The sequence below is a fragment of the Heliconius melpomene genome, chromosome 19 (assembly GCF_056956725.1).
Source record: "Heliconius melpomene rosina isolate 202511_hmr_F chromosome 19, ASM5695672v1, whole genome shotgun sequence".
Taxonomy (NCBI): Eukaryota; Metazoa; Arthropoda; class Insecta; order Lepidoptera; family Nymphalidae; genus Heliconius; species Heliconius melpomene.
In genome coordinates, this window is record NC_140407.1 from 1,729,804 (window position 1) to 1,757,078 (window position 27,275).

General features: G+C 30.7%; 1 protein-coding gene across 2 annotated transcripts; it reads left to right on the forward strand.

The window, feature by feature from the left end:
• The first annotated feature begins 163 nt into the window (after positions 1-163).
• On the forward strand, positions 164-19,349 carry 5PtaseI (inositol polyphosphate-5-phosphatase A). 2 transcript variants are annotated; one of them, XM_085202571.1, is made up of 13 exons: positions 202-432; positions 2,304-2,534; positions 9,851-10,018; positions 10,259-10,384; positions 10,725-10,853; positions 10,963-11,124; positions 11,365-11,489; positions 11,795-11,899; positions 12,180-12,276; positions 12,807-12,937; positions 14,505-14,679; positions 14,972-15,008; positions 17,691-19,349. In XM_085202571.1, exons 1-13 carry the CDS (start codon positions 352-354, stop codon positions 17,837-17,839), a joined length of 1,716 nt encoding a protein of 571 aa, XP_085058697.1. In that variant the 5' UTR covers positions 202-351; the 3' UTR covers positions 17,840-19,349. The 2 variants fall into 2 exon arrangements, with proteins under 2 accessions (XP_085058696.1, XP_085058697.1); XM_085202570.1 differs by lacking the exon at positions 17,691-19,349 and having other exon boundaries at positions 164-432; positions 14,972-15,825.
• The last annotated feature ends 7,926 nt before the right edge of the window (positions 19,350-27,275 follow it).

Here is a 27,275-nt window from a genome sequence, read left to right on the forward strand (position 1 = left end):
AACTAAGCTTTAGTTAAATAAATATATCGAAATATTTAATACACCAAAAAACCAGTAAAATAGATTTAAAATAATATTATTGTATACTATGAAGTGTTGTGTAGTTTGGACATAAAACTAAACGTCATCCATTCATTCATTTACAAATGTCATATACTTGAAAGGGCGAGGAGGGCGATTGCGATATCGGACAAAAATTGTTTAAGAGAATAAAATAATATTTATAACCATAATAATGTTATCAGCCGGATTCGCGCGTAGGGCGTTTACACGCCCATTTTGCCGAACCGTTTGAATATAATATCTTAATAAATATTTTTCGGGCGATATTGTTTTCGTTACATTTTCGGGATGTTGAAATTTAAAAAAATGGGTTCGGATAAAGTGCCGTTGTTGCTTGTGACCGCCAACGTAGGATCCATTTTCGAGGACGTAAGTATTGTCTCAATAAATCACGTAATTGTCGCCCTCACTTGCTATGCCTGACATAATATATGCCTACCTACATTATATTAATTAAACGTTGCGCATGTGACACTGGTCTAATTTTGAAACAAGTGTTTTTCATGTCATTGCACGTAAATTGCCATTTGTCACGCTCACTTAGCCAATTCATTTTTCAAACAATTTTATAAAATAGTACATTTTATAAATTTTCTGTTCCTCATTTCCACCATGTCTCACACTCATGCTTTACCTTTAAAAGAGTTGAATTACCAAGAAATATATCTTTATATAATGTGTGTAAAATCCCACTCATATTAACTTCAAAACATTTTTATTAATCACAAGTTCTAGCTGCTGAACAATTTTTTTTTGCTTAAAGTTATTATTAATGCAATCCATGCTACTTATTACTAATATATTAATCAATAATAAAAAGTAGTTCCGGAACTGATAAAATTCACTAAATGATGATATGTAAATGAAAATAATGATCTAATTTCACAAAATATTTTTAATTTAAAAATATTTTATAAATAAAAAAAATGAAACTAATCACTGACCCTTATCACATTATAAAGTAATTTGAATATATTCCCCATAACTATAATTAAATATAATTTACATATTTTATCATACATTCATTGCTTTATTTTAACATAAATTAAATCGCTTCTTTCAAGTAAAGCCTCAAAACTTTGATAACATTACTTTTTTACATAAAAATCTGCCTAATTAATAGATTTATATATAAATATGCCTTTATAATAAATCTTATGTTTTGAATTTTTATTTGTGTATCAATTTTAAGATGTCATAATATATAAACTTTTCAATGCACACCAAATGAAAATAACAAAATTTACAAAAAAATTCTAATAACAATAAGCTAGCTTAGTAAAGTATGAAACATAGTTATTTGTGAGATAAATAAAATCTACTAAACCTACAATTCTTTTAACCTTTTATTATGTTTTTGAATAACTGTTGTTGTGAAAAGTAAACCATTTAAAAAACTTTACATTTTGAATTCTTATATATTTATTTAAATTTCACATTGTATCCCACACATGACGGGTTAGAGCAGAGGAAACAGTGATAAGACACTTTGTTCCCCGCGCACAACTCGTTGTCCAAGTCAATCCGAGTCGGTGGTGAACTTACAACCATCACATTTGGAGTCAGATGCTGTATTATTTTTATAAAACAGTAATAATGTCAAGACTTTATCAACAGTCAATCAAACTTTATACAATGATTCATGCTTACAGGAAAATGAAAATAATTGCTCATATGATAAAAAAATTATACATTTTTTTGTAGTTCAACATCAGATTTTTTCCTTATTATTTTAATAGTTTTGTACTTATTTAAAAACTTTAGAATTCATTTTTGATGCAACTAAATAATTATATTGTGAGAAGTTATAGTATTAGCTGAAATTTAATAAATATTTAATCAACTGGTTGTGGGTTCAATCCCCACTCAAGGTAAGAAAATATTTATTTAAATTTATATTTTCATTTCTTCACTTTGGTGTCGAGGCAAAGCGCGGCGTTAAGGTCCACAACTCTACACGCAATGCCTCCAAAATTCGTGGGAGGGTGTAGAACGAAGTGTCTTAACCCTAGATTCCCTCTGCCTATCCTGCTGTGTGCGGGATACAGCGTGAAGCTGATTTAATTTTAATTGTTAATAAATATTTCATTTCTTCGAGTGGGAATCGAACTCACAACCTGTCGCGTTTACAGTCACTCGCTTGTGCTCCTGAGCCACGACTGGCCTAAGATTTTTTCGTTAAAAATTCTGGCATAATATGAAAGTATTACGAAAAATATATTATTTAACTATTGTTTCAGCCGTCGGTAATGCTACCAATATGGACGTCGGAGTTCCTCCAAGCGGTTTCCCGAATGGATCCCAAGTTTATCGCCTTACATTTGCAAGAAGTCGGCGGCAAGGCGTACGAGAAGTCTATGCAATATGTACAAGACTTTGTACAACGCCTCTGCGATTGCCCAGAGCTGAGACTGTATGACAAGATTAGAATATACCTAGATGAAGATTTTAGTTCGCCGGAGAAATTTACTGTGAGTAATTAATTTTATTAATATAATGGTTGATAAGTTGTTGCCTTCTTAAAGTTAAGTTTTTGGATTTTTTGCAGTAGACAGAAGAAATATTCTAATAATAATGCATACTTCTATATATATTCGACCGTAATATACAATTATTGTGCATTGATTAGTAGATCTTAACGCCGCGCTTCAGGCATAAGAGCAGTGAAAGATATTTAATTCACTTCCCCGGATGCGAATCGAACCCACAGTCATCACGTATACTTGTACAGACAGTCACCGTTGCACTACATCACAATACCTTTACGTTCTATTCTCTTTTTACGTTTATCATTAAATACTGGAATGAAATGTTTAAATATTTGTATATGTGAAATTTGAACCCAAAACGATTACGTACATAGAATTATGACACACAAGAACTACGCTACAAGGGCGTTGATATTTAGTGATGTAATACGATCGACATAAATTTTAATCTTTATAGGTAAATGCTAATTATATTATTAAGTAAAACTACTCTTTAATGGATTTTTATCGCCTTTTCGTATAATTAAGTGGTTATTTTTTTAAGCAATTATTGTAACGTTACTATAGTCTGTGGTTACGAGTGTTAAAATTATGCTTTTCGGCTTAGCTGGGAAAACAGAGAATCTGCTGTTTTGACGATCCGTTCTCTACTCTCAAGCCAATTTCGAAATAGTGGATCGTTAAGTAGCGGTACTCAACGTCGCGCTTTCTCGGAACGGAACGGAACGGCAATGGCGTAGATAATTTTTACGTGAAAAAGTTAAAATAAAAGAGTAAAAGTAAAAGAATAAGAGAGTAAAAGTCCAAATTTTACTTTTATAAATAGTAAAATTTTTGTATTTATATATTTCCCATGTTTGTTTAAAGAAATTTGTCACGAATGTTATCTATTAGGTAATATAATAAAGCCATCATGGCGCAGCGGCACAGCGACTGACTGTAACCGCGACGATAGTGGGTCGATTTCAAATTGGGAGAATAAATTGATTTTCCTTCCTTGCTCTGGTAAGAAGACAAAGCAGAGAGATGGAAGCGCTTGAGAAATTGATGGAAAATGGGAACGCGTTGTTTAATACTAAATTCTCTCTGCCCTAATAATATGCAAAGCTGCTTTCTTTTGTTTTAATATTGTATTAAGCAATACGATTTACGAATGTAAAAATGTATGCAATACTTTATGTATTGTTTGTGGTTTTACTTCCCACAAAAACAAATATTTCCCTCAATTTATGTAATTTGTTCAAAGTGTGTGGGAATTTACGTATGTTGTGTTATTTTAAACCCGATAGCCGAGTTTCCTATTTAAATAAGCAGGCTTGTCTTATTTCTTGTTTAAAGTAAGGCGATTTACGCCTAAAAATATATTTAACATTTTTAGTGATAATGCGTAACAAGTGATATTCCACACTTAGGAATAAAATAACTTTTTTTAGAAAATTAACCGTGAGATTTGAACCAGCGCCTCTTGGAAACCGTCCAAGAGCTCCACCATTAATCCATACCTTCTCATCACGTTACGTCGAAATAACAAACAGTGGATGATTTTGTGAATTTTAGGGTTTCAACCCTTATACTTTATAGGAATAAAATGTGAGACAAAAAGCGTCTCAAATGACACAGTACCTACGTCTAAATGTATGTATATGACGTCATAAAACTTGAATTTACAATTTTTTTCTTTGGAAAAGCGGATAATTTTAACTAATTATAATTATTTTTTGTCTGTTAGCAATATTGTCTTATATACTTTTTTTTAACTGTTTAAAAATAACATGAACGCCGATAAAAATCATAATCTAAAGAAAATTGTTTTTTAAGTGAAAAATATGAATACATAGCCTACATAGGAGAAGAATACATAGCCTACATAGAAATTTTCACCATAACATCTATTTAAAAAATTAAAGTCAGCTTCACGCTGTATCCCGCACACAATAAGGTAGGCAAGTGTTAAGATACTCCGTTCCCCACTTTCCGCCGAATTCTGCTAGAGTTGCGTTAACATCTATTTATAAATAAAAAAATATCATTGATTCCTCTCGAAGCGCACTGCACACCCCAGGCGGGTAAATTAACTGGAACTTTATTATAAATCTCGAAATAGAACGCGTGGTTCGATCAATAATCGTCGGCTTCAATATAGACTAGGCGAGAAACGGAAAGAGCTGTTATACCTATAGGTAGGTACGGCATATGTGCTTTTTAACATTGGAGGCTTGTTTTCTTTTGTATTAGCTTATGTTGCCATAGACATTTTGATAGGAATTTCTGTGGGTAGTTGTTATTTTTAAAAAAAAATCTAATTTTTTTTTACAACTGAAATTAGGCTGAATATTTGAAAAAATCCGGTTGTCATTGCAGAAATCTCGATAAAATTTCAGCCATTTGTAAGATTTGTCCGTCAGACAGACAAACATTTGAAAAAAACAGCTCCAGGAGTCTGTTCCCCATTTTTCATACAATTTTCGGGGCGACAATTTATTTTGAATTTAAATATTGAGTAGGGGAACTCTAGTAGTAGAAGTGTAGCTAAACACGCATTTGCTTGTATCTATGTAACCTCGTGATCTAATAAATGAAATAGTCTACTATTACTATACTATACGTTTTGAGAGTGGATGCCATAGAAATGTTGAAATCCCCACAGACGCGATTAACTTTGACTTAGTATCTCATGTAATGGGATTTAGTACAAAGAAGGTATATATTCGATTTAAGTTCATTATGTTTTCTCACCTCAAGTAATAGGACTTGAGGCCAGCCATTGAGTGATTGTAAACGCGACTGGTTGTGGGTTCGATTCCCACTCGAAGTAATTTTTTTTTATATAAATTTATATTTAAGTAGGTACGTTTGAACGCGACGTTGAATTCTGCCACTCAACACGCAATGCCTAGATGCAGAAGGAAGCTAGTGCTGAGACACTCCGTTCCACACTTTCCGCCGAACGCCTGGACGCATTGTGTGTTTAGTGGCGAAACTCAACGCCGCCCTTTGACTCGACACCAGAGCGAAGAAATGGAAATATTTTTTTTAAATAAATATTTAATTTCCCCGAGTGGGGATCGAACCCTCAAGCAATCGGTTTGCACTTTGTGCCCCTACGCCACGACTGGCCTCTAAAGTTACTAAGTTTAATAATTAATTAATTTTTGTAAATTATTATTATACTATACATGTCTAATATAAGAGTATCTAGATTACCGATTTGTGTAATTCTTAACTGTATGAATCATCCAATCATATTTCTAAGAAAGAGAGAGGCAGTAGGATGTTATATTACCATTTGATTATATTGTAATTATCATTCTACTGGATCATAAATATTTTATTAACATTATTTTATTCCCTCAATAATTGCAAACCGCATATTACCTAGGTATTATAATATTACGTGCTAGCGAGCTAGTGACCCTCTTGCGGCTTCGCCCGTTTGTGCTAAACTATTATTTATTCACTTTATTTTCTAATATATGCAGCAGATTTATAGTGACCAATTTTTTTTCAAAATGCCATTTTTTTTTAATTTTATTAATCGATTATAATTAAAATAGCAAATATTTAATTAAGAAAAGTTTACAAAAATACAATACTGAAAATTGCATTTAAATGGCTCTAGCCTTTTCTGGATTTGCGTTTGGGACACTTTGATAAATACCCCCAAAATACATCGTCCATGTACAGACAGCTATCTGTTACATATTTATTATATATATATATATATATATATATATATATATATATATATATATATATAGATGTATAGACCATGTAGTCGTGGAATGTGGAAAGGAATGCCGCTCAAAGGACCAAATAAATCCGTTATGGATGTATGACGTAAAGCCATTGAACACTCACCTTTAATGGAATTGTGCTAATTTTAATAGTTCTTTACTAAACAATCAAGAAATTATCTTATCGTTGTAAAAGCTACCTTAATACATACCATTAAGGTGCCTTATTGTTATTGATATTTTATGCACATTTATGTCCAAGACGAGTTTTATTGAAAAAAATATATATTGTAGTTAAAAAGGTATCGTAAAATATCATTCACGAAAATGCTAATGTGTCCCCACAATGGACGTCGCCTTGGCGATTGTAATTTGTGAATAATTATATAATTAAACATGTTTTTCTTTTCATTTACGTGTTTTTTTATGTAATATGAAGTTGGTGGAGAATTTAGTGAGAGATTATTGTATATTTCTTATTTCTATGTCTTTTTTTACGCTTCACGCTAAATCCTTCATTCAGGCAGAGGGTACCTAGCGTTAAAACGTTTTTCCAATTTTTCAAATCGTCTTTCTTGCACTTTGTCTACTAACCAGAACGACCTAAAGAAAATTATTCATTCCTCCGAGTAACGATCGAACCCGCAAACGTGGCGTTCACAGTCATTCTCTGTCATACAGTTTTCATATTTTATAAAGCTATATGGGTGCTAATATCGAATTCACTTCATACTTAACTTACAAAGTGTCACTTTTAAGAAATTTCTTTAATCATAATTTATAACCGTGCAATATGAATTGGTTCTGATATTACTTTCACCATACTTTCTCCGCTCTCTCCATAAGAGAAATGTATTTAGGTATCTCCTATATACATACAATAAATAAATAATTTATAATACTTTCTTTTTAGAGGAAACATAGTGTTAAGACACTACGCTCTTCATTTCCCGCCGAGTTTCGGAGGCATCTCAACATCAAAGCCAGAGCCAAGAAAACTAAAATATTAAATATTTCATTCCCTCGAGAGAGAATCGAACCCACAACCTCTCGCGTTTACAGTTGCACGATCAACAGTGATTTGTAAATACGGTACTTGGAACATGTTATACATATGTCATACACTACGAATAGTTATTTCTATTTGACAACGGAGGAAAAATCGCGAGTTAACACTAGTTAAAGATACTAAAATTGAAAATATTTACAATTACATACGAGTACTTTCAACAATGCAACGTTTCAAGGCTTATCCTGGTGTTGTTTACTTTAATCATACGAACAATAACGAGTAAATCATAATATTAATAATAATCACGAATTTGTAGAAACAATTATTATACGATTACGTTTACGCATTACTCAATTGTATATTTTATTTTGTTTATATAAAATTTATTTGTTTTTCTGTTCTATTCGTGTGTGGGCAGGTGAGAACTAAAGCTGTATATTATTATTATTTTTCATCACGCTATCTAACGCACTTAGCAGGGTAGACTCAACACCAGGATAGACCCACCAGGGTGCAGAATTCGGCAGAAAGTGGGGACAGGAAGTGTCTTAAAGGGAACAGTGTATATTAATAGTACGTTCCCGTATTCCTTCAGGATACTGCGTGAACCTAAAAATAATATAAGAAAAAGATGTTAAAGCGGCGTTGAGTTCCGCCCCTCAACTCGCAATTACTTGAAAATTGCGCAGAAAGAGATATTAGATTAAATTATTTAGATTAGCACTAGGCCTGCCTGTCATGCTGTGCGGGTAAAAGCGTGAAACCGTAAAAAATGTTAAAAAAGCACTAACTTATGCCAATTAACTACCTGCTGCAGTATTTTTATTGTCTCTACATTTAAAAAATAATTTCAATATCTCCTTATAAAATATTGTACCAGAAAGATACGGCATTTATTTTTTACAAAGAATATTAAAAACTATATCTAGGTCAGGTTAAAAACGATTTATGTTAAAATGCATAACCTTGAGCTTTGAATTATTAAAGCTTAAGACGTAGCGACATAACGTGAGACTTTTACCAAAAACAATATAAGGTATTATTACAGCTAGGTATTTAAGTAAATGTGTATATAAATTTATTATTTAAATATTAGGGACCCGCTTGCGGCTTCGCCCGCTTGAACTACACTATTATTTTTTTTCCAATCTAAATTAATTTCGTAGTCTAAGAACATTATCATTTTGAACAGCAATTGAAAGCATTGGAAGCTAAAGTTTCAGTCTATTTAATAAAAGATTTATTTTATAGCAATTTTGTCGGAAAAAATAATTCAAACTTATATATTTGTACTTTATTTACGAATGTGAACATTTATTACCTGTCCCTACTTCTTATTGATAATTACAATGATTGAATTGGTACGAAACCCTCGACGATTCCAACTCGCGTTTAGCTATTTTTTTCTGTTATACCACGGAACCTTAATTTTTATGGCAAATAAACGTCAAAAATTGCCAAGAGAGCCGTATTTTGTGTTATATTTCACGAGAGAAGTACTCTTTAATTAAAGTTCATCTATTTATAGTTACTTTACTAAGCACTTGCTTGCTGCTTCTTTAAAAGACATTAAATGTCTTTTAACGTTTTAAATTAAAAAATATATACCTATTCTTCTTTTCATTTTTGTTTGTTAACAGTATTTTTTTGTTTAAATTCATCATCCTCTATTTGAATCTTCAGGTTGTTAAATTTTTGAAAATAAATCTAATGAAATTGATAAAGGTTTATACTTCGCCCTCGAAAATTAAAAGGTTGTTATTCAATTATACGTTAAAACAAAATCTAGATATTATGTTTAAGTTTGCCTTTATAATATTTCGTAATCCGCTTTTGATCATAAACTATACAACTTTTGACTGTAAGCGCAACGATTGTCTCTTCGATTTCCACTTGGGTTAGTAATTATATTTCATTCATATTTATTTCCACGCTCTGACCGGCTAATCGGGGCGCCCAGTTCCGCCACTCAACTCACAAATATCTCGAAAATCCTACGGAAAGTGGGGAACGGAGTGTCTTAACACTATAATTTCTCTTCCTAACCCTAACCGTCACATTCCATTGGCTTCTCAATAAATAAAAATAGAACAACCATATAACACTGTAAAAAGATAAAAAGCTTAATTCATACTTTTCAATTCACATTAAATCGCTAATGACACTAATACGAAAGCTAATAAACATGTAAAGAGGAGCTTAACGCGAACCAATATCGTTATATTAATATCAGATTAGATATCGCGTTGTACGCCACGTACTGTCAAATCGATGGCTATCTTGTGTATTGGCTACTTATTAACGTTTATTTTTTAGTAAGTACGATGTAGGTGTACCTATATTACAGTAGGATTAACAAGTTGTGGCCGCCCTCAAGTTAGGCTTTCACATTTATTTTGCATAGTTCACTCGGGAAGAAAGTAATCAAAAGTAACAAAAATCCTAAAATCAAATCTGCGGAGTTATCTACACCTATCTGTAGGTCACAGCTCGTCGACCTTACTGTACTTAATAATATAATATTAACATATTATTTTTTTCTTTCATTCTAGGCATTGGGCAACATGTACTTCGCGCATTCCACACTGACCGATCTCAAGATATGGGACTTTGAATTAAAATCGTATGTAGATGTCGTTGGCAAGGAGGTAAACAGTGGCAACATAGAAAAAATCACTACTAAGGAAAAGGCGAAATTTCCACAGCATTTCTTTCCCGAGGTAAGCGAGACACGCCCACAAGTAAATTAAATAAAATAAGTTTTAATTTTTTTTTGGCGGGAATCTAGTGTTAAGATACTACGTTCCCATTATGACTCTTTTGTTCCCCCACTTTCCTCCATATTCCGGGGTCTTTGCGTGTTAAGTGGCGGATCTCAACTCGAGTGGGAATCGGGATCTTTACATCTAAAAAAAAATCTTATACAAAATTATTAATTAACCAAATTATTCCAATTTCAGTGTAAATGGTCTCGCAAAGGGTTTCTACGCACTCGCTGGACTATACGCGGCACTGCGGTGGAGTTCATCAACATACATCTGTTTCACGATGCGTCTAATTTACTGGCTCTGGAGCCTTTTCCTTCTGTAAGTATTATTTTTTTATTTTTTTTAGCGTGACGTGTACTCCGCACATAGAAGGACAGGCAGAGGAAATCTAGTGTTAAGACATGTTGTTCCCCATAGTAGTTTTTTATTTATAGGTCAACGAGTAGTGTCCGCCCTAAAGTTATATTAGTTATAGTTATAGATTTTATGACTTTTGTATATTTTACTTCCGAAAGCGCAAAAGCTCAAACCGTCTAACTTCAAGGCGGCCACGACTCGTCGATCGTACTATAGTTAGGAGTACTATAAGTAGTGGTTTTCCTTTTGAAATACAGAAACCCTAGAAAACTAATATAAAATTCTTTCTTTTTTCCCTAAGGTTTATTGTCGTAGTCGTCGTCGAGCGCTACGACACACGCTCCGCCATCTTCATTCAGATGTGAACGCGGCACCGTACTTCATATTTGGTGATTTTAATTTTAGGACCGACACAGGAGGGGTTGTTAAGGTAAATAAATGATTTTTTTTTGACAAAGACACTCTTTTCTCCACTTTTCTTCTCAAATTGCAATTTGCACGTAAACACCTTTATGTGTACGATAAAACAATGTTTTCAGAAAGTGACAGAAGAGCTGACAGCGTGCCGTCTACAAAATGGCGCCAATGTGGACACGTCGAAACTGCAATACAGATCGAAGTCGGACGATCGCGTAGTACTTAGTATCGGCAAGAAGGAGTTCTCTCATGTCGATCACCAGAAGATATTTAGAGAGCCTTGGGTGAGTTATACAAGGCATTAAAGATTTTAGGGAGATATACAGAGAGATTTACATTTATTTAGACACTGATATCCACTAATTAGAGAAGAGACTAAAAAAAAGGAAATAAGTTATATGCCATTCAAGCGTTCCCTTTAACAGGAATCGAACGTACATCCATCGAGTTCATAGTTAGACCCTGTCGAACTGATTCTTTATAACAAGGCTTAAAAAATACAAAATTTACTTTAAATATTTCAGTTACAAAAGTACGATCGTGAATTAGAAGCACTAAGATCTCACCTCTACGAGTTTCCAGTTAAATTTCCACCCACTTACCCGTTCGAGGAAGACGTTCATCTGCCCACACATTACATGAAAACTAGGTAACTCTTATATAATAATAATTATACTCTTAAGTAAGTTATAGACGGCTGCGCAAATTTAATTTTAGCATTTTTATTACTTTTGATTAGAAATTAAAGCCTAACTTGAGGGCGGTCACGAGTCGTCGACCGTACTGTAGTTACCGTTAATGTCACTTTTTTTATGCAGCGGTAAAGATAAATTAAAGGTTCGTTCACTTCGTTCTCCACTTCTCGCATTCAAATATTACCAATTTTTTACCTTTTTTCAATATTTTACCGTGTTTTGTCTACATTTTACTACAGTTTTATCATCTTTTTACCAGATGTCCAGCATGGTGTGACAGAGTGCTACTCTCTCAGTCAGCGAGACTGTTAATACAACAAGCTGACTCTAGGAGCGGAGAGAATAGACATTTGCATAGTTCTAAGTATGTATTTGCTTTTTTTATGGTATTTTTTTATTTTTAATTGTCAAACAGATATTAAGTGTCATTTGATCTAGTAATATTTATTTATTATTATATATTGAACCCTACACATCTTACGACTGTCAATAAAAAAAAATCCAATAAAAAGAAAACGCATGGAAGCGCGCTAACAAAAACAGCCTTGAAAAAGTTCAAAAATACTTTTTGTATTAAATAGTCCATTTACTAATGTACTCAGTTTTACACGTTTTCTAAAAAAGTGTTTTTTTTTCGTATGTAGGAAATCAGTATGTGATTCTGACAGTGGCAGCGGAAGAGTGTCATCATCAGACAGCAGTCCAGCGCGGTCAGCCTCACCGGCCCGGTCTCATACTAATGTATGTATAAATAAGTTATTTAAAATCAAAAAAATATTATATGATTATAGTTGTATATATTTAATGTTATAAAGCTAAAGAGTTTGCTTGGTTAACAATGTTAATCTCAGAAACTTCTGTATTGAATTGAACACGTTGTGGTCAGTCGTGACGCAGGGGTACAAGCGTGCGACTATAAACGCGACAGGGTGTGGGTCCGATTACCACTCAGGAAAATCCGCTCGGATAACCATCCTCCTCGAATTAAAAAAATGTGACGTTAATCGTGTTGATTGACCTCGCTGTGCCTGCGGTCAGAGTTACCTCCCGAGCTTAGCATGTATAAAAAGATCGGATAAATAATGATGGATTTTTTTTTTCTCACATTTTTGATCTTTCATTTATTGTTGTATTCTAATATTGGGGAAAACTGTGAACTGTTAAGTGTAAATTTGTACTTAGAAATAATCATAACACAAAAATGTTGTACTTTATTAAGCCTCCTGCTATCAATGTCTAATATAATCTTTAATTATTAAAAAAAAAAACAGATGAGTCCAAACAAAACACTAGAAAAGAAAAGCAGTATGGCGGAACTCGACGCTCTAAGTGTTCCCGGTATACATGTCAGTAGAAAGAGTATTGCTGACCCGACTAGTTTACAACATGCTATTAGTTCACGGTAAGCTATATTTGTTTTGTTTTAATGTCCTCAGATTGTTTAGCGTTGGCTGTGGGTTTGATTTCAGAGGTAAATTTTGTGTACTAAAAAAATTATTACTTCACTTAACTTTTTATGTTTTTCTTGTTAAAAGCACTGTTTAATAGTTTTATTTATTTAAAGAGTATCCATTGAATATATATTTGTATGCCTTTCCTCAAATATCCAGAATTTAAAAGACGTATATGTTTATATCGGAATGACAGCAAGATTAGGACTACCCTCAGGCATTATGCGGGGTTAGTAACGAAACTAATTAAAGTTTCTAACGCGTAAATGTGACTGCAGCGGCCTCCCAAGCAAAAATATCTTATCGGCTCAAAACTTAGGGGTTAACCCCCAACGAGATGTTTCGTTGAGTTTCCGTATTCATGACTGTTTAGCGTCTATAACAAAATATACTAACCAATTTGGAACCTTTTCAATTTTCCTCTGGACATATTTTAACACTTTTATATATATGAAGTCGGCGAAAATGGAATGCTTTACATTTTTAAATATTAATTAAGAAAAAAAATGTTGTGGATATTATTGTTAGGTGATAGGAATAATAGGAATTCAATATCGCTCTTTGATATATCATATCATATAAGTGAAGATATTTGATTATTACATTATAATTAATTTTTTATATTATTTTCTTCATCTTAATAATATATTTAAATTTGTCACAATGTTCAAAAGGAAACAATCGATTAATAGTCGACTGATAAATTATCAATTATACACTTCCTCTTAAATATTCACTCTCGAATGTTCGACCTTGATAACGTTAACGCCATACAAAAACCGACTAAATATAATTTATTCTATCGAAAAAAGGCCGCTTGTAACAATGTTAGCAACTTTTAGCGCCCCAAATAAATAAAATATTTAATTCCCTTGTGGTTTTATAATCTGTATTACAATATCCTATCCAATATAAATATACACATTTTACAGGTTTAAAAAGAAATTTTTCGGATACAAAAAACAGTAAGTTGTTGGTACGATTGTTGTGACCCTTGACTTGCCCGATAATTATATGATTGACTGAAATCGTTATATTATCTGTGTTTTTATATAAGGAATGGCCACAGACCAAATAAAAATTGAAATAAACATAAGAAATATTTTGGTTTAATTTTTCTTGGAATGTCGATGTTGTTCAGTGTTTAAATAATATATTTTTGTGATTATAATTAAATAAATTGGTAAATTTAATTGGCTCAGGCTATTTTACTGAACTGTTTTATTGCATTTTTTAATCTTTATTTGCTAATGCTGTAAACAAATTAAATAAAAGCGAAATTATTTTAATTGTTTTTGAAAATGTTAACTCTTCTAATTTACATTTTACTTTATTCAGCCAAATAATATTTTAAGTGTTGGCCTTGACTGTTTTATAGTAATGTATTGTACCTAAGTGTTTGAGCATAAATGTGTTTTTGGTTTCCACATACAACTGCCACAAATATGTTACCCCCGTTTCAAACTATACAAAAAAATCAATAATATATTTCAATAATAAGTAAATATAATTTTTCAGAAATTCAGATTCGGAAGTATCGCCAGGTCGTCGTAAGCTTGTTCGGAATCAATCTGAAGGGTCTCCCAAGGGCGGCGAGGCCTCAGCTGAACTGAGAAGGCTAGTGGACGTTCCTACCCGCCGTAGAAGCGAATATGGCGTCATAGGTGACGCGGCTTGTATGGGAGATCACAAGGTATTTTACCAAAACCTACCATTTTTTACAATTAACGCTTAAACAACTTTTGTATTGAACTACGTCGATATACTATCACTGCATGTTGGATTTTACATTGTTAAGATTTCTACCATTTTCTACCAAAATACTATCATTCGAGTAATTTGAGCAGTTGCATTTAATTATTTTTACTTTATACGGTAGTGTTTAATTACGCTGTACATGCTTAGTTCGTTTCTAAGTTAAATTTACACAATATTTATTACGAACACATTCTTTTACCAATCGAGGATATTTTTTTTCTCCACAGCCGATTTATCTCCGTGTGATGCTGCAGAGTGACCGAGGTACCGTACAATGTTGTGAAAGTGTTCCTTGTGCCTTGTGTTCCACAACTAGATTTTACTCACAAAAATTGCCCCGACTACCTACAGACCCTGACTTATACACGAAATCATTGAAATTCACTGAGTATTCATCAAGCCATCCCGATAAATTACTATCCGATGACCATAGACTGAAACGCACTAGAACTGGTTCGTTAAACGAAAAAATGTCTGGCATACCATTCGTTGAAATCACTAGCGCTGATTATTCGAGTTGTGACGGAATATTCGTTAACGATATTGACACATCACTACTCAGCCCCACGCAATGTCTCGATCCTTACACACCTGAAAGTGTAGACTCTCACTCACCTAACGCGGAAGTATCCAATGATTCAGACGATTTCAATGAAATAATCGATTCCACCACCAATATCGATGCCAATAAATTGACAAGAGACAGAAGTGTATCGCCGTCTCAATTGAAATCTAGACTAGATATGTTATTAAGTGGTAAAGAGAAAGTGAAAGATAAAAAAATGCCGGAATTAGAGAGGTTGAACAGCAGAGAGTCTTGCAAGTCGGATGGTACTAAGAGTGGGTTTTGTTGTTTCGCGTTGAAATGCTACGGGTTCTGTAGGAGAAGGGCGCGAAAAGTGAACTGTCAATGTAGTGGCTTCAAATGTTGCACTTCATAATGTTTGGACTTATAAAACGTTTGGCTTTTACTGAATAATAATTGACACTCGAAATTCAAATTTGACTTTTGAAATTTATTCCACTCAAAGTTAACTGTGAATGTAGTGGCTAGAAATGTTGTACTTCATAATTTTTGGACTTTAAAAACATTACTTTTAGCTTTTGCTAAAAAAAATATATTCAAATTTAGAATTTGAGATTTGAAATTTATTCTGACTTGAGGTATTATACTTCATAATATTATAAGGAACTATAAATTACACTTCGGCTTTCGTCGAATTTGACAGTTGAATTCTCATTTCACACATAATTTTGTGATCCAAATTTAAATTTCGAACGACTTAATTTTTATATTTTATATTTTAGTTCCAAAGCATAAGCTTGTATTGTATTTTTCGGAGCACCTAATAATAGTTAGTTCACCAAAATGACGATATGTGTTTTTTGACGCTTACTTAATGTATGACGCATGGATGTTTACTAGAGTATTAATTACAATTAAGCATGCAATATTATACAAATGTAGGTTATTTTAATAATTATTATATATAGGTTGTTCGCCTATTTCATTTTGACTAGTCTAAAGCCGGCTGTTACCGACATTTAACCAATAATGCAATTATAGTACATAATAGGTTTAAGTGTATTAAGCTGTGCTATATATGATGTAACTTTTTAATGTAAATTTGTACCAAATGGTCTTTTAATCTAGTCTTCATGTGCTCAAGAGAATCTTGAATATTGCTGTCTCTTTTCTACACTTGCAATTTTGCTATGTGTGAAAGTGACAGAAAGATTGACAAATACAAAATATTATCGGAATTAAAACTTAAATGGCAATAGATACTTTAATTTTGGTTTATTTTTAGGTTTTTAGCGTTTTAGCTACATTTTTCTTAATACAAAGCTTCGTTTTAATTTTAAGACTGCTATTTTATTGTCATTTTTATTAAAATATGGACTTAGAACTAAATAAAACTGGTAATATTAAACTCAGCATTTATATAAATTATAATAGCGACACAAAAACAAAATTGAAAATATGTACTAATATAGAAACTCTAATTACTTAATCTTAATTAACTTTAAAATAATAACTTGCATATTATTACCTGTTTTAATTTTGTTTTTTGACACTTATATTAGTAGCAATATTTTTTTCTCATAGGATTAAATTTAACACCCTTAAGTTGAAGTTATTAGAAAAAGTTTTAATATTATTAAGTTTTATTCTAAGTCAAAGCACAAAAAAGTATTTATGTAATAAAATTTCATGTCATTGGTGACATTCACTCAAGAAATAAACATTCCTCATTAAAATATTTTTTTATTGCTGTATCCTAAAAAATATATTTGCTTAAATTTTTTACTTATTATAATTTGCAATGTTTTAATTTGTTAAGAGAACATCAAACGCGACTTTTATTTTCTCTAAATCCAATGACATTATATAGAATTTACGTCCTATTAATATTATAAATGTGCAAGTAATGTGTGAGGATGTATGTTTGTTCCACTTTCACACAATAAATACTGAAAATATAGTATTAGTAGGATGTTGCTTTTTGTGTAGTATTTAGTTTTCAATTTAGTTCCAGATGTCACTATATGCTTTGCTTGTAAGTATTTTGTTGTTTTAGTTTTCACTTTGCTTTTGTGCGCTCTTCTTAAGTACTTTTAGATTATAGGGAAATGTGTAATAAATTACTGTTCTGGAATCGATGAAGTTGCAAGAATAATATTTTTTTAATTGCCCTACCGATTACTGATAGATTTTTTTAAATCTATGATTTTTGTATGCGTTGTTTTAAATGTTGTAGTGTTTCCAGAGCAAGATAATGGAAATAATTTTATTTTCCAAGCCAAAATCGGACCCACATCTGTTGCGTTTGCAATCAGAGAGCCGCTGCTTCACGACTCTATTAAACTATCAATTATTAAGTGCATATATTTATTTTAAACTATACACGTGTAACAGTTTTCTTTAATATACATATATTTCAGGTAATTTCCGCCATGAATTTCATTCAGAGACTTCTCCTAAGCACGTGACAACCGACGAGTCTGAGACGGAAGGGGAAACCCCGAACACGCGCTTCATACACTTTAATGCAACACCATACAACAATATATTTAAGGAAACCGACATATGAACAATATTATTTTACGTTCAATAATATTTATAGAACAATTTAACAATATTTAAATAATTATTCTTTTCATTTTAGTCGATAAAAAATATGTATTATTTGATACTTATTAATTTTTAATATCTTATATTATTACTTTCAATTTGTTCATTGAATTTTGAAATTAGTCAAAAAGAGATTTATTAATAGATATGTTATTCTATAGTGAAAAAAACACGAACTTAAATATGAAATGTTAAAATCATGATATTTAAATTTCGACTTCATGCTTCAAATCTAGTCAACTTTAAATCTTAATTCTTAACTAGACATTTCGACCGCTTCTAGTCTTTGTAGCGTAATTTATTAATTCTATTAATAATGTAATATTTAATATTAATAATTTATACTATAATTATCTAAAAAATATTTTTAAATGTAAAAATGACGACGATCAAGTCAGCAACTTCATACAAAAATAATGTTTGGATCTATAAGTTATTTATTATTAAAATTAGATTTTGGTCAATACTTAGCGTTTTGTCATAATAGATAGACGGTCTATGGCAAACTTTAATCTATATTAAATAAATAAAATTTATTAACTCTTATATCATACTAACAATTAATTGAATATTTTAACATAATTAAAAAATGTTTTACATTATTCATTCAAAATATACATATCTTTAGCTTATAGTAAATACTAATACATATTAGCTAAAGCAAACTCACATTTTTTATTACATAAACATTGCTATAAACTCAATTTTCTAAAATAATTTTAATCTTTCTAGAAATAATATTTCTGAAAAATCGAATTTAGTGCAAATTGATTCTTATGGTAATTTTAGCCAGTGTAAATAACACAGGGTAAGTATTTTTAAAGATAACGTACATTAGATTTTAAATAATAATCCCACAAATAACCAATATGTAAATAAATAGAACTATAGATAATATTACAAAAATACTGAAAAATATTTATTTTCGGATTCTATCTCTCTCCTATTATTATAATAGTTTACCCTTTTGGGTAATTTTTAAAATTGACTACAATTGACTACCTTGAGTTCCTAAATAATATCACTTAGACGTAAAAAAACACATTTTTTTTTATGTAGATCTGCCTTATATATATATGTATTCATTAATCCAGTCATTAAATCAAATATCTTTAAAAGACAACCACAATTATATAATTGTATCTAATTTAAATCTTAAATAGCCATAAATTAGCAAATATTTATTATTAATGTAAATAGTATTTTTTTTAATCATAGTAAAATATCATATCATCTCGTAAGTGCTTCTTTTAGTTTTTTAAAAATCATAACAAATAGCTTTCAATACATTTTATATAAAAATTATTATGCAACTAATTACAAATTAAAATTTTGCTTAATTAAATAAATATTATAATAATATTTCACATTTAAAACATATATTATTGTATATTTTGCACGTAAAAAAATATACCAACCAAATTGAGAACCTCTTTTTTGAAGTCGGCTAAAAATATATATTATAACTAGCGACCCCCTTGCGGCTTCGCCCGCTTTTACTACTGGATTATTCATATAATGTATGTTTGCAAAGCACTTAAGATAATGTGAAAATTAATTAAACCCTAATGCAACCCGCATTTTCGTAGTTTCAATAAGGATTTTCCAATTGTTTTACACAGCAAGGATTTTTTAGTAGGTACCGTAATTTTAAATCTGTGCTACTAATCTTTTCAAATACTTATTAAAATATATTTAAATGACTATTTTTAGATAGTTAAATGACATTAAATAATACATTCAACTCGAATTATCCAATACGTGCAAACGCATCTAAATCTTCATTGCTATAAAGGCAGGCGGGTTTTTTTTTTTCGAGCTTGTGGTTGATGCTGAAGAGGGTATTCTGTCCCTGATGAAAAGCAAGCACTACGTGGCTGCCTGTGAGGAAAATTAAATAGAATGCATCGGTCGGGAATTGAACTGAACTCACTCACTGAACCACCGATGCGTGTAAGGCAGGCGGGCGCGGCGGACTCGCTTGTATAAGCATAACGTCGCGAGGCGCGTTTCGCAGCAAGGATTTTTTGATATTGTAACAACTTCTAAAGTACTTATTAAAATGAAAAACAGAAAAGACAGTTTTGATCTACATTAAATGGCCAACGTAACTAATATACTTATTTATATGCTGAGAGTAAGAGATAAGTGAAACTTGACTCGATACAGTTGATGTGTGAACGGCGTGATGTGTCAATAATTAAATGCGTTTTTCTCTAAAACTATTCGCAATTTCGAAATAGTTTAAAAAGCAAATTTTATCTTTGTTTAACGTAGAAATTTAATAAAGTATTTTAAAGGATAAGGATTAATACCATTATGGAAAAATATCCCTCACAATAAAAAATATATTGAAATTACTATTTTTATACAGAAATATGATCACTACACGTTATCCTTAAAAGATAAAAATATGCTCTCGCGGACTTTTTTGTAGATCTTATTAAGAGGAACAATACTCCAGTACATTATTTTCATGTAGTACTTACCATTAAAGCAGCGCATGCGCGAAAGTGTCTCAACGGGTAGGACTTTAGACACATTTATCGTATTTATGTTAATTTACATAAGAATGTACTAATAATAAACTATATATAAACCTTCCCTGAGAAATACTCGACCTAATGGTGAAGACTGCATCCAAATCCGTTGGGTGGTTTAGAAGAAGAAGAGTTAGAAAGTTCAGACAGACACAAAAAGCGACTTTGTTTTATAAGATATAGGATTAAGTAGATAACATTTAAAAACTGACAATTTTCACAATTCTTCTGAGTTTGTTCAGCGTTTACTATTAGCATTATGTAAATAAGCAGTTGTTATTTTGTTTTATTTTCTCTTTATCTAATTTCTATATCTAGCTCTAAGTAATTTATGAAAATTGTATATAAATAAGTAAAAATCGCATTACTCCTGTGTCTCTTTACCGAGTCTCTAAGATACCAAAAATTATAATAGTCGTTTATAGTAGGTAATAAAGTGTTTAAATATTCACTATTCATAGTAATATAGAAGGACATTTTCATCATATTTATTAGTTCAAAATTCTTTTCAGCTTTTAAATATTATAAAAATAGATACTTACGTACACTAAAGAATAATAACAATAACATTATTTAATTCAAACGCTTTGTAGCTTAAAGGATTAGGACTGTTTGAATACGTGGAGACTGGATACACACAAAACAAATTATTAAACGTTGTGCTTGATTGTTAAAAGTTCATGGGTCTTGGAACACCACGCAAGGATTACGGATCTGGGGACTGGCCCCAAATACGGACGAAGACGGTATTTCATATAATCTTTAGAAATATTCAATTAATCACCTTTGCCATAGCAAATTCTAGTTATAATAATATTGGTAGTTGTAAAGTAAAGTAAAAAATAAATAAAAAATGTTTTTCAGCTATAATGACATAGTAAAATAAAGCCGTTTCTTATAAAATATGTTTAATATTTAGATAGTTCAATACTTCATTCCAATAAGAAATTTTTTATTGAGTTATATGTTATATAAAAAATCTAGTACATAAACGTATTACTTAATGATAGAATTAAAAATCACGTGGAATATCGTATTGTTATACGATCATAGTTTTAGGGAAAATTCACACTATAGTGGCAGTCGCGGTCCGTTCTCGGTCGGTCTCAATATTAAAAGAGTTCTTATATAAGAATCAATAAAAGCATTCATACTGTCATTCCGATCCAATCACGCATATAAGAATATTTCTCATACAACAATAAGAGATCGGACCAAAAAGGAATTGTAAATTCCTTCCTTGCCAATCTTAAAACTTTAATATGTAATTATCTACTTAAGTGCTAAAATCAAATATCAATAAATTCACAGTACCTACGGTATAAACATTTTCACTTCTCTTTCTAAATGTTGTTAGATATCTTAAAAATGTTGTAATACTATTAAGGTGAAGTTTGTTTGGCACGCTAATCACACACATTAATTCTATATAAAAAGTAAATAAAATATATAAAGTAATGAAATATAAAGATAATAATAAATACCTTTATTAAAATTACATTCATATAAAACATATTTCTTCTTTAGACATTAGAATCCATGACCCAAGTTTTAATAAGTACCTACATAATAGCAAAGAAATGATTTGTTTATTTATTTAATCTATTTATATTATAAATCAGAAATTTATAATAATTAAAAAAAACCTCATAATTGCATTTAAGTATATAGACAATAGTTGGTATCAATTGTTGGATTTAGATATCTACTTATGCTTATAAAAAATATTTTATATTCGATTTTTTGATGTAGCGAAACTTAAAAGTATATCTAGAAGTCGTTTAGCCAATTAAAATATTCGATAGAAATATTTTTACATAGCTTCGATATCCAAATTGTATAAATAATCAAATTTTAAATATAAAAATATTTTTTTTTACAATTAAAAACAACACAGATACTTACTTACTTACTCAATTATAAAAAAAATCATACAGCGTGAAAATATATGAAAGCCAATTTAATGTGCAGTAAAGTAAAAATCTAGATAGATGTCTATGAAATTAATTATTCATGTTTGTGGTTCCTATAAATAAATACGATTAAATGAATCTACTTAGTTGTTGTCTAATTATTAAACAATGCAAGTTTCGCAATTTCTCTAATATATTTTGCCTTATATTGATCAATTAATATATTCATGTATACTAAAAATGTATATTTTACCAACAATGAAAATTTGTTAAAGCAAAAAAAGCTTTCAAAAAGTATAATACAAATTTGTGCTTTGCCCATTTTTATTTAAAATCTGCGATCGACAAAAAAAAATATAGAAAAAATATAAGTACCAACCTACAAAAGTAATTCGGTTAATTACATCGGATGGAGGCCAGTCGTGGGTTCGATTCATACTCGAGGGAATAAAATATTGAATATTTTCATTTCTTTGCTGTGGTGTCGAGGCAAAACGAGGCGTTGAGCTCCGCTACTCAACACGCAATGCCTCCAGTAGTATGGAAAGTAGAAAACGGAATGTTAACGGAAATGTCGTAAAACTAGGCCTTCTAGGCCTAGATTCTGGAGGCATTCTGTAGTGTCAGCGAAAAGTAGGGAGCGGAGTGTCTTAACACAAAGCTCCTTCTGCCTTCACTGCTGCATGCGGGATAATTATAGCTTATCACTAGCCAAAATTGCAAATTAATTAGTAAATTCATAGAAATAGTGTAAATTCATCACTTTAAAAAGCTTAAATGTTACATTATATGTAATATTATATTAGATATTATTGAATTTTATGTAAGTTACTATGTATTTTTATCTTTCTCTAAAATATGGTCATTAGTTTGGTTTAAATGTGAATGTTATTTTTACAATTAAGATAACTATTTAATTAGTTAAAACATTTTAATGTATTATTTATAAATACTCATTAGTGGTTATTTTCCTTTTACTTAAATGAATTCTTATAACTTGTCGGTGTCTAGTCATTTTATTGTATTGTGATTGATGTGGAAATATAGATAAAATATGTTACGAATATTTGTTTTATTTTCAACCAATACCAATTATTTGAATAAATCTAATTACTGTGAAAAATTCATTAATTCTCATTCTGGTGAGAGGATTTTTTTTTGGCTTTAACCAATCTGCACTCTACAGCATGACAATACATATGCTACTGAACCACAATGATGTCATTATTTTTTTTTAATAAAACAAAGGTTCTAACATGAAATATATGTTATAAAATATCAACAATAATGTTATAAATATATATCAAAATACAAAATATTATTTTAGATTTCGTATTTAAAAATAATTATATACCTATATTATGCATTTGTATAATGGCACATTGTGGATTGTGGATACTCATACTGAGTGATTATGATTATTAATTACAAACAAATGAGCAAGTTTATTGATATAATAATTACAATATAATACTAAATATTATATACTTTTTTTTAAGTATATACAATTAAGTATTTAGATTGTAGTATTGAAATGAGCACAATTATGATCAGTCTTAACTGTTCCATTACAAAGAAATATATATTCAGTTAATTTGTAAATAGTAGAAGTTACTCTACTGTTTAGAGATTTTTTTGGACTAGTTAATTATTTTCTATAACATACTTTCAAGATGTGTTTCAGATTTGGTGTTGTCACATTTAAAAAGGTCCCTTATACATTTCATTTGTCTGCAATTTTGGGTTGCAAGTCCCAGGTACTTTTTTGCTCCTCATCACACATGATGGTCCAGAGATCTGCATATTGGATCCATGGTATGCTAATTAGTTTTTTCTCCAAAGCATTTATCTTATTTAAGTTAAAATTGGTTAAGTATTTATATTTGGGCCATCTAATATATTTTCCATATTATTTAAATCTTAAGACACATATTAAAAGAGGAAACAAAACATATTTACCCTGAATAACAAAATGTTTTAATCATTTTGATAATTAATTTCATGTCATTTAACATAGATTCTCTCAACATTATTTATATTTAACTATATTAGACAAATAATAATATTTTTATTAATTACTTAAGTAATTTGTTGACCAGTAAAACATGTAAATATTACTATAATAATAACTTGCCATTGCCAGAGTGAGATTGCTTCTGACTGTAAACATAATTGTTGTGATTTCAAATCCCACTAGCAGGATTGGGGATGCTGCTAATCCTATGCTTAGTTTTTGAAACCATGTATATAAAATGCTGCATTAGGTGTTACCAGAGCAAAGAATTAAAATAATTCATTGCCTAAATTGGATTCAAACTCGAAACCAACAAGTTTACAATCAGAAACTGTCTCACACCACCACAATGTCCCCAAAACTTCATAAAAATATGTAATACAATCTTAATATAAAAATAATAAAAATTGAAAACATTTTAGCAATCAGTCATCACAACACTTACTAAAACAATCAACACAATCTACATCACAGTTATCACCTCCGCTACCATCAACAATATTATCAGAGTCCTCACAGCAAGAATGTATACAACTGGCGATACATTCAAAACATGAATTGGATAACTCAAAAAGCCAGCATGGTTCTGGACAGCAACAGGTTTCTATAATAATACTATCGATATCTTCAGTATTATCTACTTTCTTTTTATTTTTTTCATCATTTTCCTCCTGTTCTTCTAATGATGCGTCATTAATTCCTGTGTTTACGCCTTCGTTAGTTGGCACGATGTTGTACATTTCATTTGGACGCGGTTGCGACGTTATTGCCGACATTTTTTGCGTATAAATATAATTTCAACACAATTAATCTCATATATAATTCGGTCCAATGTTTTATGTTCATATATCTCTTATCATTCTAACATGGTTGTGTAAACACAGAATGTATATATACAAATTATACGTATTTATAAAACAAATGTACACTTTTTCGATTACAAATAATGCATTTTAGATATTATCCAAACACAACGGCTATTTTGAATTTTAAAATAATTAAAATGAGTTAAAAAAAAGCGCACGACTAAGAGTGAAACTTATTATTTAAGTTTGTTTGAAGTAGACATGGGCGTTACGTAGCGTCACTAGTTTCAGAAACTGCTTACAAGCCAAATCACGGCATAACTAGTTTCGGGCTGTCGTCGAAACTAGTGATTGTGATGATTCGGAGCTACGCGGTGATTGTGAGCTACGCGGTTATTCGAAACTACATACATGTTGCGTTGTGGTTATGTGTCTGTACACATAGCCATTATTTCACATACGTAGTTTCATGAGAGTAAGCAGTAACCACTAATCAAGTTACATCGACACTAGCACAGTTGTATCTCGCTCTATTATAGTACGTACCGCAACAAAAAAGAGACGAGAATAGGCGAATTTGATTGATAAGCTACAAACATCGTACTTTTTTGTATTATACACCCAATGAAACGAAAAAGCGATTCTAAACTGTAAATGCAGAAGTTAAACTATATTATTTATAGTTTTATGAAAATTCCAAGAAAAAACCATATTATTTTTATTAGCTACATTGACACTTATGTAGTTGCATCTTGCTCTATTTTAGTACGTTTCGCAAGAAAAAAAGAGACGACAGTAGTTTAATATGTATGCATTAATGCAATTTGATCGATTATTATTTTATATCGATAATTAAAAAATAAATTCTGCCTCGACACCAGAGCGAAGAAATTAAAATATAAATGTAAATAAATATTTAATTTCCTCGATTGGGGCTCGAACCCGCAACCGTCGCGTTACAGCCACGCCCTTGTGCCGCTGCGCCACGACGGTGGATTTTAACCAATTCCGAGTTTTTTTTGTTTAGCGTGACGTAGCTTTCCTAATGTTTATTATTTATTAAAAGAGGTTCGGTTACAATGGCTTGCGACGTTCACTTCACACTTGTATATCTTAAGCACATTGGGATTTTTTATGCGATCTACTAACACTTTTAAGAATTCCGAGAAACGAGGTTCGCTACAAAAAATTGAGGCGTAAACCCATCACTTAATAGAACTTGTTACATGTTGATAATAAATTAGCGCAAAAATCTGAATTTGATGTTTTTAATGATTCCTTACGTTTGTATAAAGCTCAACAGAAAAAATATTTTATATACGTAATAAAGAATCCATAACTGAGCTTACAATTTTTATAACTTTTTTTAAGATCTTAATTTTGGTTTTGTATTTTGTTATTTTTTTTTGTTTTATGTTTAGCTATATAGCAATAGTGCAGGCTGCTAAAATTAATTACTTTTTAAATGTTTTTAATTTTAAGTCTTTTATGCAAACAAAAATTCTGAAATGGTCAGCGAATAAAGGCTTTATTTATTTATATTCAGTAGTAAAATTTTAAAATTTAATTTTAATTCAAATACTAGATAAATAAATCAACTTCACGCTATTTCCCACACACAGCAGGGTAGGCAGAGGGAACCTAGTGTAACACTCTGTTACACTAGGTTCCCCACTTTCTGCCGAATTCTGGAGGCATTGCGTGTTGAGTGGCAGAACTCAACTCCGCGCTTTACCTCGACACCAGAGCGAAGAAATGAAAATATTAATTTAAATAAATATTTCATCTCCTCGAGTGGGGATTGAACCCATAACCATCTGGTTTTTACCTCAAGTTTGGTCTCAAGTTTCATCCAATTTTAAACCATAATATTTTGCTATTACGTGTCAGTTTCGCGTTTATGTTTTTTTTTTGTATTTTTAAATTTCTTTTTCCATTCTGTAAGTGTAAAATTATTCCCTCTTTTTGAATGTATTTTGTGTGTAAATTTTTTGTTTTCACTTAATTTGGAATTTTAATTTCACTCCGTAATTAAATATATCAATCAGCGAAAAAACTATATAAAATTCTATATATTAAAAATATATAATATAATAAAGTGTGTATAAAAAAATATATAAAA